The following is a 14,498-nucleotide window of genomic DNA, read 5'->3' on the forward strand; positions in this document are numbered from 1 at the left end:
GACCGAAGTTTCAGGTAAAAATCTAAACTTACGTGTCAAATTCAACCTCGCAATAATATCATCCAAATGCGCCTGATCCAGCGTAGCCTTCACAGTGATCCTGTCAGTCCTGAGACTACGCTTATGTCGGGAAGACCGCGTGTGCCACGTGACGCGCGTGCTATTGGTCGCGCGGCTCAGCAGCGGCAGCGTGAACACCATCTCCGAGAGAGGGGTGTGGTCTGGTCCGAACTCCTGAAACGAAATAATTTGTGAATGTTAAAAAGGGGATTTGATGATGATTCTAGTCTGGTAAGTAATTAGGGGTTTAAATATGGCGATATTTCTTTGAAATCGTTATATTTCACTTGGCATCCTTCTCTAGTGAGAGAAAATGAATATTTTAAGTTTGAGGAGCAGTGAGAAGATAAAGAGGCATGATGGATGATATCTCAGTACCTATTCAGGTATTCAGGATACGTGTTTGTGAATCATTCACAACAATTTTGTCCCATCAGTCGAAAAAACATTGATAGATTTTGTATAAGAACGTTCAGTTCAGTCAGACGTCTGCAGAAATCCTGATAATTTTCAAGACTAAAATTGATGTCTCCTATGTCACAGTAATGGTAAATTAAAAGAATCTCCTTACCAAGCATTTCCCGCTAACACAATACGAAGAGTTCCTCTTCCCGCAAGAGGTTCCTAGAGGGAACCAGCCTTCTTGTCCATTGACTAGGTAGAAGCGATGAGATACTCGTTCATCTTGACAGGCGATGCGGCATGGTCGGTCTGGATCCTCTGCAAAAATATTCCCGGAGCCAAAGATTAAGTTCGGTAGATCTTCAGGATAATATGTAGACGAGAGTTCACGTTCAGGTTGATTTAACCAACCATTTTTTGGAAAATGGGATTGATAATTGATTGGTAAAATCACCAGTCTTTTGGCATTCTCAGAGAGACTTGGCTCGGATGGCACTGAATTTGGGTTTCAAAGACTTTTGGAATTTCGTACCTAAGGCTGGTGAAATCTGCATGCCCAATCCAGATAGTCTCCTCACTCTGTCTTTGTACTTGGTGCAGACCATGGTCGCGTATTGATATGGTGACTTCTTCTGAGTGCAACCCTGGAAATAATCATGGTTTCAGTTACCTGTTGAATCTCTGAGTTATGAATAATTTAGGGGGTTTGTGTGACCTAATGTATATAAATTGGTTTTTGAAAATAAAAGGTGATGGGTTGGTAAATAGAATGTGCCTGTGTAGAACCTTGACCCCATCGAATTTGCCATTTTAGGAATAAGGTACCTGGTTGACGAGAAAGATACACACATACTTCGAAAGCAGCAGAATATTCCAAAAACTTTGTAAGAAGACGTATCCAGCTTGTAAGCTTCTTAACCTCTTCTTTTTGATGTTTGGATTGCTCATTGCAATGCTCAAGTGGTCGAACGATCCAACCGGTATTTTAGAGAAGCATAGAGGATATAGTGGCTATAGCTATGGTTGAGAAGATGAAGATTGCTTCATACTCACAGTATCACTAGCAAGCGGTTCACACAGCTGTATAGTGGTGGCTCGCCGCGCCCTCACGAGCCGCAGCCCCGCGCCGCCCGACACGCAGTGGTAGTGACAGCCGCTCGCTGCTGTCCATTGTGACCCCACTGCTCGGCGCCACGTGCCTGATTGTTTTGTTCTGAAAGGATAATGTTACAGTAGATTGGCCAAGATTGCTTTGTGATCATATCATTTTATGTATACTATAATGAAAATATATAAGATGGCAATATAAAATAGTTGTCGCAGCTATAATTCCTGGATGGGCCCACCAAGGTGGAACTTAGAAGAGAGAAAGTCTTCGACCAAAGCACCATAGGTTGGTGGTAAAGTTAGTACCAATATGGTGGGCTTCTCGTCCATATTCCTGTGACAAAAGAGAGAAGCGAGCTGCTTGCCCATGTTGTAGCCATCGCCGGGAATTGGAAAGTAAATTTTATAAAGTCTTTGGTTTTTAGAGGATGAGTTTTTGGGTTCCTTTGAAGAATGTCAAAATTTTTGCAAAAAGTTTGAAGAGGAACTATATATGAAACAGATTGTAAGTATACTTACGGAGGTGTATGGGGTGTAGCAGTTCTCAGTGCTTCCCATTCACACTCGCTTGGTTTCAATGAGAACTCCGTGTCAGGGTTGGTGGAACAGGTGAATTTCTACACAAAAAGAAAACGAGAGGATTTTAAGTTCAAACTTGCTTGTATTTCAAAAGGCTTTTTAACAGAATAATTACCACGTATGGCAATATATGCCGGAGCTTCGGGATTGTTCCAAAGAGTTACTCCGGCCTTGGTGCATAAAGGGCTTAAGAAGGAACATAGGTATTGCTAGGGAGTTTGTTACGCCATTTTTTCTTCCCAGCAAAAAAGGAGTTGGTAAGGTCAGGTCTTTTGTTTTTGATGTACAAAAAGTGTTTCAATAAATGGTCTTGGGTTTGAGATGGTGGGGTTTAGCCAGTCAGGAGGGCATTTAATTTTCTAGACACCATGTCTAGATTTTCTAGGTTACCTGACAGACGCCACTGATGCAGAACATAGGCGAGACGGTAGAGCATGCGGTGCCGTCGGGCAGGCTCCAGCCGCGCGACTTGTAGCCGCCGCCGCGCGTGTCGCACCACACCGCACAGGCACTGCTCACGTCTGCACAAGATAGAAGGGGTCTGAAGCCTCAAATCTCCACGACAATGTTGCTAGCTGAACTATTTTGGAGGAAACTTTAGTATCCTCTTCATCAGCCCTTTCTTCTTTATCATTTAGAGAACAAAGTTTAGGAAGACATTTTAACTTACTGGTTTTTAATTAAATCTTTACATGTATCGCTTAATAGACTATCATGGTTCTAAGTTGAGTCAGTTGAGACTTACCATCAGAATCAATCCTCTGCAAGCCAGTTCCAATAAGATCAGGATCAACATCTCGAGCCCTCAAACAGATCTGGTCCGCAAATTCCCTGACTGTCATCCTTGGCACGTTACTACACTGCAATTAGAAAATATTGTCTGTTTTAAACTGAACTTTATTGCCTAATATATAAAGGTGATATTTGTTTACCTGTTGAGCGTGACATGATTGGAATTTCTTGTCGTGTCCTACGCAGTAATTTTTGCCGTTGTCATGTCTGGAATGAAAATATTTTTGTTAAAGCAGTCTTTGGCACCTAGATACTTATGGCACATATTGTTATGACTTTTTTAAAAAGTCGTTCACCACCAGAGAAGGGGCTTATTAGAAGATGCATCTCAACGCAGTTTTATTCAATTTGCAGAATTTATCGTTCCCTACCCATCGCTGAATATCTGCGATTTCAGGAATGTTTTTCTCTTAAAGAACTTTATAAGTCTGCTGGCATAAAAAATATCTCACATAAAACGATTGAAAGCACCCCTTTGAAAAATGTATCCTACGAAAGAAATATTTTTTTATCACGTACCGTGGTCTATTACACCTTCTAGTAGCGACGGCAACACCGGCCGCTGCAGGGGCATGAGTATCATCCACAAGACACGCTGACGCACACTCCGACCATCCCGACCATCGACCCCACGAACCACGGATGATTGTAGACCCTTCACGTTCTACGCATTCACCGCCGCGACAGTACTGGAATGAAGATGGACTTTCAGAAGGAGGTAAGGGTTTGCACGCCATCGGTGTCAGATGCAATGGAATTAGTATTGTTAGTCGGACACTTGGCGTTCAATGTGTTAAAGAATTAGGAAGTTTCAGCAACATTAACCAATTCAATATTAGTCCAAAGTTGGTCTTCTACACTACCACACAGATACTTTAATCTAGGCGTCGACTCCGCTCACACTGATACTGAAGATCTGTTAATGCATATAATATATTCACATTTGTCAGTTCCTAAAAATTACCTATTTCAGTTTACATATGTAACATAATGCTCTTTTTCTAGTTGATGTGATCTTACCATATCCTCGCCACATCTTGTTCCTTCAAGAGCAGGGTGTGATGTCCAAGTATATCTTTCGCGTTGACAATGTAGATCTCGACAGATGTCTTCCAAACTTTGGGCTCCCGAATGTCGACTTCCTCGTCCGTATTTTAACATACCTAGAATAGTAGGAGTAACAGAATTAGTCACGCTACACCTACTATTTTCAGAAAAAAATGGTTATTGTCCTTCGGCTTGCTTACTCAAGCTAGAAGAGCTAAAGCTTTACCCGTTTTTTTTAAATATTATTTATGCTATAATTCTGCTAGGTCTTACGTATTTACTTACATTGCTGATCAGCATCAAATCGCTCTCCTGGTAGAATTCCTTCAGCGCTGTGGTCCAGTTGTCCTGCAGAGTTGCCATGGTCCAGTAGACATCGAGATTGAACTGTGCTGTAAATAGGTTGAACATGGTATCATCCAATAGCCATTTAGGAAATTGCATTGGCTCAGTTAGTTGGACAAAGATTCAAATAAAGAGCAACTTCATACTTTTGGATAAATAGCAATAACCTATTTTAGGAGGTCTATATTCAGTAGCATGGTCTTTACCAAAAATTTATTCAAGTTTGTTGTTAACGTTTAGGACTTACTCCAAAAACTTCTGCAGATAATTCTTGCTGCATTGCGACCAGGTGATCTTGCCGCTGCCGAGGGTTGGACTCATGATGTAGGCACTTGGATCACAGCCGTTGTCTGCTAACGGGCCATCATGTCGCATACCCAGGCTGAAAGTGTTAAGAAGAGGTTAGGGCTAGGATATTCTTGAGTTATTGAACTTTCAATGGAGAATTAAAATACTAAAAGGCTTTTTGTTAGACCCTAGGCATGGCATACAATAGGGAGATGAAGTTTCCAATTCATTAGGATGTGGTGTAAGGAATCGATGATCCATGGATCGATATTAAGTTTTTCCTCTATCATGATCTACTTTTTACCCGACTGCCAAAGAAGGAGGGTAATGTTTTACATTCCTTTATTTTAACTATAGATCTGTCTACAATAACGTAATGATGGCATCTCCATAAAATGACGTAACTTAGAAAGTTATCTAAAACGAAATAATTCCAAATTAATTAATCATTCTCTGTCATCAGTTGCAGATAATTTGATAACATCATCATTTCACGCCTTAGTTTAAATGATATAATGCTCAAGTAATATTTTTTCTCGTTTCATGGTAGCTTTGGTAATACGGTTATCTAAGCTGTTTTGTTCATAATTGCAGGTTGAAGATCAGACAGTATTATCAGGCCTGTGTCACTCGACGTACTTGCGCGCGATAAATGCCTACCGCTCGCTGGGTTACCGGTAGCCCCACGCGGCTCAGGGCTTTCAATAGTCACACGCGCGCGGCGCGTATAATAATATTATTATTTTTATTTCGTGGCATGTTATGCTGTTGGTTTTTTTTAGGTTTTTAAAGCTACCTAACAAACTGATGGATTATTTTGAGTTGTGTTAGTTTATATGCGACTATTGTAAGATTTAGATACATTTTATATTTATGACCTTATCTAGTAATTCTATTTTTTTTAAATACATTAATACTTATCTACTTTATGATTTTAACGACAGAGATCATTAGGTACTTATTTTACTTTAGATACCTACTTAGTTATATGAACTGTATTGTGAGTTTTGTAGCTCAAAACACATCTCGAGTGTAAGTAAGTATAGTTCTGGTCCAACTTAATGACGACTCGGAACATTACGCGTGTCGCTACGCAGAAACCAATTTTAGGTATGTATCAACACTCGACGGAGTTGTACCATATGGGGTATGGCACTTGTGCTCGAAAAATAGTTGGAAACCGCCTTTGATTTTGACGAAAGCTTTACTTAAGTACTTACCTATGCTAACGTATTAGGTAATATGTACCCATACTCCATTTTAGTAGGCAATACAATAGTTAACTAAAGAAAAATATTCTTGATATTACTTTTTATTTAAAAACTCAGTTTTAAAAAAGGCTTAAAATAAGCGTAACTTTGTTTTCCTACTTAAATATTAATAAATTGTAAGAGGCAACCCTAAGCACGGCCACGGCACGGTTGCGGTCACTGAACTGTGCGCTATCGCATTGGAATAACAATCAAGCGCTCGAGCTTTTAAGGTTCATTTTATAACGCAGCTAGGAATTTGTAGGTAGTTGGGGAACTTGTAGGTGCTTATAACAGTAGGTATAGACTTTTTTGTATGGAGTGATTTATCTGTTACGTAGTAACTATTATATAATCTGTGGTATTATCTTATAAAATCTGCCTTTAAAATTGTTTTGTGGTCCCACTTAATTTGTCAATTAACTTTTTCTTTTAGGTTTTCTCTAATCTTACCTCAGTAATTAAAGAATTATTGCCATCGGAAAAAATTAAGACTAGCTGTATTATGTCGAAATGTCCTAAAAATACCACAGTAATTGCTATCAAATCGAATGGAAACCGCAAAGATTGCTGAAATCTGATTGAATTTAGAAACGAAGCTAAATATGATTAAGGTTATGATTTTAGCAGTCTCGTCTGTTTGGTTCGTAATAAAGTTCTGTTAAATCAATTTTGGGAACATCTGATAATGCACTTTTGTGAGTCATACATAATTCTACTTGTGCATACAGGCTTTATTAGCCTGGTTCGAGCAACGTTGAAATGTCTTTTACATATTTCAAACTGAATTTTATATTTCTTTACTGAAATTGCTTTGTCTGATTCTGAAACAATTCTAATGGTTGTTGCAACTGAGCTTAACCTGAAAATATTAATAAATACCAACTTGTGTCCGATCTCATGTGCAACTACGTAGACGCTCTCGAAGTGCCTTCCTTCATTTACTGTACAGCTACTGGTGACCGTGCACATTCCTGCTACTGGTGCCAATCCTGTGAACATACGTAGTCATTTGTTTAGTTAGGATATATAGAAAAGGCTTATGGTATCTAGTTCTCTTCCGTTGCCCACTATGTCACCTACTTTAATTAGATTTAAGATCAAAAATGTAAAAATTGGTGTACCTAATAAAGTATATCTATCTTCTTTCAGAGTTAGAAAAATATTCTAATGTTCATATTGTTATTACCGGAGCAGTAGACAAATCTCATTAAACCAATGTTGTATCCTATTTTGTTCTCGATGTGACATTTTATTTGCAGTCGTTTCATATAGACCAGTTACAGGTAATTATGAAACGTCTCAAGCTAGCTGCTAGATGATTAATTTGCTATGCGTGATCAAAGTAAACATGACGATTTTATTTAATGCCTATAATACATCATTGTAACACATTGACACATCAATTGGATATAGAGCATTACAGTCTGATGAAAGCGTTTCAAATTGTAACTACAAAACTTATAACCGTATGTACCTACCTAATAATGTCGTTATAAACTACTTAACAATACTTATCTTTAGTCTTACTTCTTATACGTAAAAGGCTTTTATTATATTGAGAAATTTTAAGTTTTTACGTGTATGTAATCGTTAAAGAAAGTTTCATTTTACGTTCGGTTTCACATTTTAGTTTCGACTTGATCGTTTTAAGTGTGTTGCAAATGGAATTGATAGAAAATCTTGCATTAACAAGAATTTATAATTGGTTAATCGGCTCGAGATCCCAAAACGTCGACTTAGTACGATTTTCACACATTCCGTGCGTGCTTTCGAAGCCATAACATAGATCAATTGCATTGAGATATATAAGATAGAAATTGGGATATATAAGATAGAATAAGATTCAACTTCATTGTCGTTTTAAGGGTTGACATGACAGCTTGTAAGTAAACGATACAAAATACATAATAACTTACCCACAACTTGACTGCTAACTTTCCCATTCTTGTTGACAACATACAGGTCCAACCCAGTCAATATTAATGCATGATCCCAGTGCAAAGGATCATTGTCTCCCGGGGGATTTTCCAGTCTTTGCCACGTACAGAAATTACTCAGAAACCTATCAATATCATGTGGTCTTTTCAAATTCGCTGGGTCTTCGTGTAATATCTCCAGTCTTTTTAATATAAAATTCACTGGTCTTCCCAAAGAAGGATCGTGGTAAATCAATTGTACTGCATTGATCATAGCTAGTACAAATCTTACCAATTCTCTTTCTGTATCTTTAGGGAAATTAATAGTCATATGCTTGTATAAATCTCTATCCACAAACACTGCAGTTTCCACAAAAACTGCTGGTAAAATCGCTCTTCGTTGCCTATTCGATCCTACTGATAGTTTCTGAATAAAGTCTGTTATAGTCTTATTCCTATGTGCTAAATTAATTTTGAATCCTTCTAAATTATTATGTACATAGCTTGAAGGTATTTCTCGTTTTCTTCTGTGTTTCTTCCATGTTTTAACAGGTTCTGGTTCATTAGGTATTAAGTTTTCTCTTTCTAGACATGTTTCATCTTCACTATCGATTTTGTTGTCTATTTGTTTTCACAATCACATGTGCTTTTGCATGGTCATCATGAAACCTGTCTGGCAGTGGGTGTATAAAGTAGTAGGTGTCATTAGACTTGACTAAACCTCTCTGAAAAAGAAGATATAATGAAAGGAAAGTGCAATGAAAATCTCTCATGATTGTGTCTAGAATTAATTGTTGGGTATTAAAATTTCTTCGGCCTACATATCTCGGATACTAATGGAGATTCATACTTAACGACGGATGTATATAATAATGCCTTGTACAGCTTATTGTTCATATAGTTTATAACGTTTTCTTATTTATTATTAGAATTCTTAAAAGCCTCTGCATGCTTTATTGCATTTTGACGAGGCATTCAATTTTGACTTCGATTTCACTATTCTTGCATATTGATTCGTTAACAATTCATATTTAAATATCTTTATTTCTGTCTAGCAGATTGAGATTTCTACCTATTCAGCTATTTTGTCATCATATTTAGATTACACAAGATATATTGTTTAGTCTTGTATGTCCAATAGTCTTATGTTCTCCGATTCTGATACAGTTCCATATAAACAATACAAATTAATTAGACAACCATTAAAATTGCTTTTACTTACCACATCATCACAAACATAAAGAGCAGCATTATCACTTCTATAATAACAAGCATCCACCTCTTCATCATTATGTTGATCTAGTACTGCTTCAGTACTATTAGACCACCTTCTCATCAGCAGGAACTGAGGGTCTAGGAAGCTGTTCCTAGGAGTGAGCCTTATGTCTAGATGCTTCTTGAGTCCGACTAGGTCTTGGTCGTCGTATAGGAGTGAGCGCTTACGACGTTTTGGCTGCTTGAGATGTGCTACTTCGAATTGTGCTTCTGAAATTGAGGAAAGGGAGAAATTGTTAGTGGTATAGCTGGATTGTCAATACGAGAGGTAATGTTTGCTGTCAATTTTAAAGTGGAGCTGTGAATTCATTAGAACGGAGTCCAGCTTCACCATAAAGTCATAGCCCACTTACACATGCGTTTGTTACCGCTATATATAAATAAAGGAGGCACTGAAAGCTGCTGCAGTTAAAAAAAAATCCGGGGTCATCAAAATTAAAAACGTACAAAGTTCCAAAATTTTCCATTGAAACCACATTTTTAAAAGGGTTCTGTAAATTACAGAAGGTTTCGGTGTTCTTCTATGAAAACGGTCACCCATAGATACGTGTTCTGGCTACGGCTATTACGGCTTACCCTAGCAAAAATTACTGGTATCTCTACGTTAAGGAAAGAATGCCGTAAATCAAGGTATCAACATACAGCTAGTTCATCAAAAAGTGGTTTCTCCCATGGCCTGTCGCTTGACACCTTTAATTTACCTTATTTATACTTTGCAACTTTCGCGGTATAATGATCATCATGCTTGTGGTTTTTATTTTATCATTAGCTGTAACGCGTACATCATTACTTTCTTTAGTAATTAGTGTTTGGTTAGAAAATGCATATTTAATCAGTGGAGCTGGTTAAAAAATGTAGGCCCTGTATTATTTTAGCCTTGGTAACTGGCTACAGTATTTTGTTATTTCGTGATTGGTAGTGTTGCTGCTTCGGTGTAATTCTTGTTATTGTCATCATGTTAGAGTTTATAATGAGTTAACTTTTAGCTAACATTTTCACGATAAGCAGTCTCCATTTTACATAGTTTAAATTGAGAATCATTACTAAGACTCACACACGGTACATGTCGACGTTACCATGAATCGGTAAATATGGCATTTATATCGTTCATTCAAAGATACTCTACATAAGTTCCACATTTCTTGGTCCATTCACCATTTATTCGTGTCAATTCGAGCAATTTTTCTCACACTCACACCTCAAGTTCAAACGCATGCTCTTGAAAACGATGTTGCAACAAGAACTAAATAGATAACAATATTGACTAGATATTATCTATAACAGTCTGTTTCTTTTCATTAAAATTAATTAACTGTAATTGTGTGAGATTTGGTCTTACCGTGAGGGTTGGCACCGAATAGGAATATTTTTTCAGACTCTGTTAAATGTTCTAGTAGTTGTTTTGAGTGATCCTGTAACAAAAGAAAATTGACAATTAGAATACATTGCTCTTTCGTATTTATGTGAATGAGGACTTCGACCCAAAACTAATTGAATTACTTATTAGATTTCTAGAGCCTACCTAGCAGAGACCTACAGAGCGATAAAATTAACAAAAAAGTACGTTCATGAGATGTTAAAAATCCCCGTTGCGAATATAACAACTTGACAGAATTCGACCGTCAAAATTAGCAGTTCCACTGTTTACATAACCCAAAGAAACTTGACCTAACGACAGGTATCAATCTTAAGTAACAAATAAGTGTAAGGAAGTGCAAATTCACCACGCGACTTCCAACGAACCTTGCATTATAAATAATATTAGCTAAAAGCCATTGTCTGTAAGCGCAGCCTCGACACCTTATTTTTGACAATAGATGGGTTTCGCACGCAGTTCTGTGATTAAACGGAACTTAATTACTGTTTAAGTGAAAGGCTGTGGCGACATTAAAATCGTATTAGCGAATGATGAATGAATGAATGAGGAGCTAATGTGGGAATTTGAAGAGTTAGTTATGTAAAGGAGATAAAGGATAATTATTGTTGTATCTTTTATGATACTTTGGATATCTCAGTATCTTGGGTGCTAAGATGCATCTAAACGACAGTTTCTTTTTTGGAGCTACAATTTTGTGCAGTAGACGATACAATTAGGTAACATTCTTCAACTTTTGCGACTATTGACACTACTTTTATAGAATGCTGCCCACTAGCAGTTTACAAAATGTTATTCCACTAAAAGTACAGTAAAAGGATCTATTGTATTATAATATACTTAAGTAAAAGTTCTGACAGTGAAATTATTGATAACTGTCATTTTTCTAATTATTTTTTTTGCCTAAAGCCTATTATTTTAATGATTGTATATCATATTTATCTTTTGGAACTGAAAACAATAGCAAAAAGTCTTCACTCAATCACTTCAAATACTTGATAATCGATATTAAATCGCTTTCGCCTATGTTTTGTACCAAACTATGAATAGTATTGTTTATTATGCGATTAGATACTGTTTCTTTCGATGGGTTAGACGCTCGATGTCTTTTTACAACTTTATTTGCATCATTATGCTGTTGCAATGCAATTTTAAAATGTTTAAAATTCATTGTTATGATGATCTTGACTTTTATAGGACAAAGTGTCCTCGGCTTTTGTATCAGGAAGAGGTTTTTGTTCTTTATGATTATTTATGGTACAGAATGTTTCAGTTGTGAAAGATTCAATTTTCATAAATATGAGTTTAATTAATCCCTGTTTGACATTACTAAGTAACTGTTCATAATATAAACTGGATATTACTCTGGCAAACATAGTTAATCTTTATTCATAGTTCCTTTCTTAAGTAAAGCTTAAGCTGAACCTTATCTCATTTTGATTGCTGACAGAGACATAAAAGTGTGTCTACAAACAAATGCATAAAACTTTAGTCATGAGATAAACATTTTTATGACCAAAGAGATTGGCTTATTATTTATTTGGACATGGGATAAACCCTAGGCTGTCCGAAGTGAATACACAAAATTATACCGGTAGTAAAATACTTTAACAAGTTGACAGCTCCTTTGTGTAATCTAGACACACGGCAGTGTGTCCGCCAAGTTCGAGCAAAAAGCGACACACCGGCCGTGGGTTATATTACACGAACCATTTCGGGCCAAATTTGACCCCTATAACTTAAAATCTATTTTATTTACGCATATCAAATTTCTGGTATCTGTTGAGACCCCCTCACTTATCTAAAATACAAAATTTCATTAATATACCTATTATAGGTCTTGAGATATTGACGTCAGAAAATCGCTATTTTTACTATACACTCACTGACTGACTGACTGACTGACTCACTCATCAAAAACCTAGACCACTTCCAGTGGTCGTATTGACTTGAAATTTGGCATGGAGGTAGGTCTACATGTCAAGGTAAAGGAAAAATCTGAAAATGGCCAAGTGTGAGTCGGTTTCAAAATAATTAAGGTGATATTCGTTTTAAATTTATACCCCTAAGGAACTAAAACGAACTAAATTTAACTATAATATACATAATATATCTTCGAATGGTCGTACCGATCTGAAATTCGTTACAAAGGTCTGTATTTAGTCAACGTAAAGTAAAAATCTGAAAACGGCCAAGTGTGAGTCACTTTCGAAAATAACGAATGTGTAACTTTGATCTACGAACATAATATATGATAACATGTCATGTCAGTCAGTTGGTAAATCTAGTCCATTTAGTTAATCTAGTTCATTTCTTTGTAAGAAGCATAGTGCATATTCAAAAATCTGAAAGATAGTATAAATGAGACATTTCCTTAACTAACTTAATCATAAGAAAAAAATAAAATAAACCACTTTACAAAAATAAATGAAATCCCACCCAAAACAAAAATGTGAAAGGTTGCCAAGTTCGATAATATGGGAATGCTTCGCCTATAAAAGAAGTGATATCTGAATAAGTACCAAGTTCCATATACATACCTCAGTTAAAAATAGTTACTTTTTAATGATGTTACTTGGCAAGTTTTAATAGAAAATTAAATACTTGATTAATTGCGTTTAGTAGGTTTATAACAAGGTTTGTGAAAACTTGCCGAGTAACATCATTAAAAAGTAACTATTTTTAACTGAGGTATGTATATGGAACTTGGTACTTATTCAGATATCACTTCTTTTATAGGCGAAGCATTCCCATATTATCGAACTTGGCAACCTTTCACATTTTGTTTTGGTGGTAATCTTTTACAAGAACAATCTTGTAACAATTTGAATCCACTTTCCTCAGCAATTATGATCATCAAAATTTTCATCTTATTTCCGTGTCGTTGATTTTGATCGCGAAAGTGTATAATTAGTTCTGACGCGTCTGTTTCGGCATTACAATGAAAGCATTGGACATGGCGTCTTGGTCTGATTATGGCGTTTCTTCGTCTTTTTACGTAATTATAATTGATGGTTTGTCTTGGTAGTTGTTTGGGTGTTTGTGAGGCTGTAGATTTTTGAGCCATTTTTCTACAGTCTCTTTGGCCAAAGTGCTGTGTGAAGGGTTCGGTGTTCAATCAAATATTTGTCAAACTATTGAGTCTTCAGCTTTATCCTATAGTGCTCTTAGCTATGAAGAATTTATTGACCTTTCAGTAAATGTTAGATTTTTATGTTAGCTCATTCCCGTTGCATTCTATTATCATGTTTTTGTTAAACAACAGACGGGCATTATTCAGCATTTTGTTCTTGAACTTTTTGTTTAACGACTAGTTTTCCGTTATCTAGTCAACAACTCATTGATTTACTCCTTTATTCCATGATTTACTTCTGCTTCTGAAAGGCTTCTCATCAATCTTTCTCATCTTTTTCATATTTCTGATGGAAAATTGTATGCCTTAAAAAAAGGCATCTGAAGAGCTCAAATCCTCTTTTTTTAAATCTACAAAAATGCAAGTGAAAGCCTAGTTCTGGCTCTATCCTAGTAGAGCTGCCTTGACAATATACCAAGGATACAAGCATGACGCCCATTCACGATCCGTCACGCCTTAACGTGATAGTCGACGACTTTTGTTCAACAGGAATGAGATGCAAGGTCTAATTTCAGACCGCACGATTTTGTCGTGGCCTGTCTTTTTGGATTTTTAGGCGTTGGATGTAAATACTATATTTGCAGGCAGAACGATGATAGTAGTTAGGCCGCAAGCAGTAAACAGCAAGGATTGGAGGCTGAAAGCCGACGATTGAGCTCAATGGTGTTCCATGAGAAATCCACTCAGTGAATTGACACAGACTATTAAAATGATGATACGATACACTGCTAGAGTTCTGTGTAAACTCGTTTTGATAAAATATTACTTCGCACATGCAATTTAATGAATATAACAAGACTATCTGCTTAAACTCCCTAACTCCTTATCATCGGAAATTTAGTAACTTCGCAAACACCACCACCTTTGTTAAACCAAAAGGTGCAATTAAAACGCCGGCAGGCGATGCGAAACGAAAAATCCAAGAC

At 36.7% G+C, this 14,498-nt stretch overlaps 1 protein-coding gene across 1 annotated transcript in view; it reads right to left on the minus strand.

Moving 5' to 3' along the window:
• LOC110376221 (A disintegrin and metalloproteinase with thrombospondin motifs 16) overlaps positions 1–14,498 on the minus strand; it is a 47,708-nt gene that overhangs the window by 1,165 nt on the left and 32,045 nt on the right. The window contains 17 exon segments of the mRNA XM_064038212.1: positions 33–234; positions 632–780; positions 995–1,106; positions 1,516–1,675; positions 2,089–2,186; positions 2,539–2,669; positions 2,894–3,008; positions 3,081–3,147; positions 3,460–3,629; positions 3,961–4,103; positions 4,273–4,379; positions 4,580–4,714; positions 6,757–6,862; positions 7,790–8,418; positions 8,420–8,514; positions 9,012–9,274; positions 10,404–10,476. Coding sequence (XP_063894282.1) covers positions 33–234; positions 632–780; positions 995–1,106; positions 1,516–1,675; positions 2,089–2,186; positions 2,539–2,669; positions 2,894–3,008; positions 3,081–3,147; positions 3,460–3,629; positions 3,961–4,103; positions 4,273–4,379; positions 4,580–4,714; positions 6,757–6,862; positions 7,790–8,418; positions 8,420–8,514; positions 9,012–9,274; positions 10,404–10,476 — 2,755 coding nt within the window.

The sequence above is a fragment of the Helicoverpa armigera genome, chromosome 15 (assembly GCF_030705265.1).
Source record: "Helicoverpa armigera isolate CAAS_96S chromosome 15, ASM3070526v1, whole genome shotgun sequence".
NCBI lineage: Eukaryota > Metazoa > Arthropoda > Insecta > Lepidoptera > Noctuidae > Helicoverpa > Helicoverpa armigera.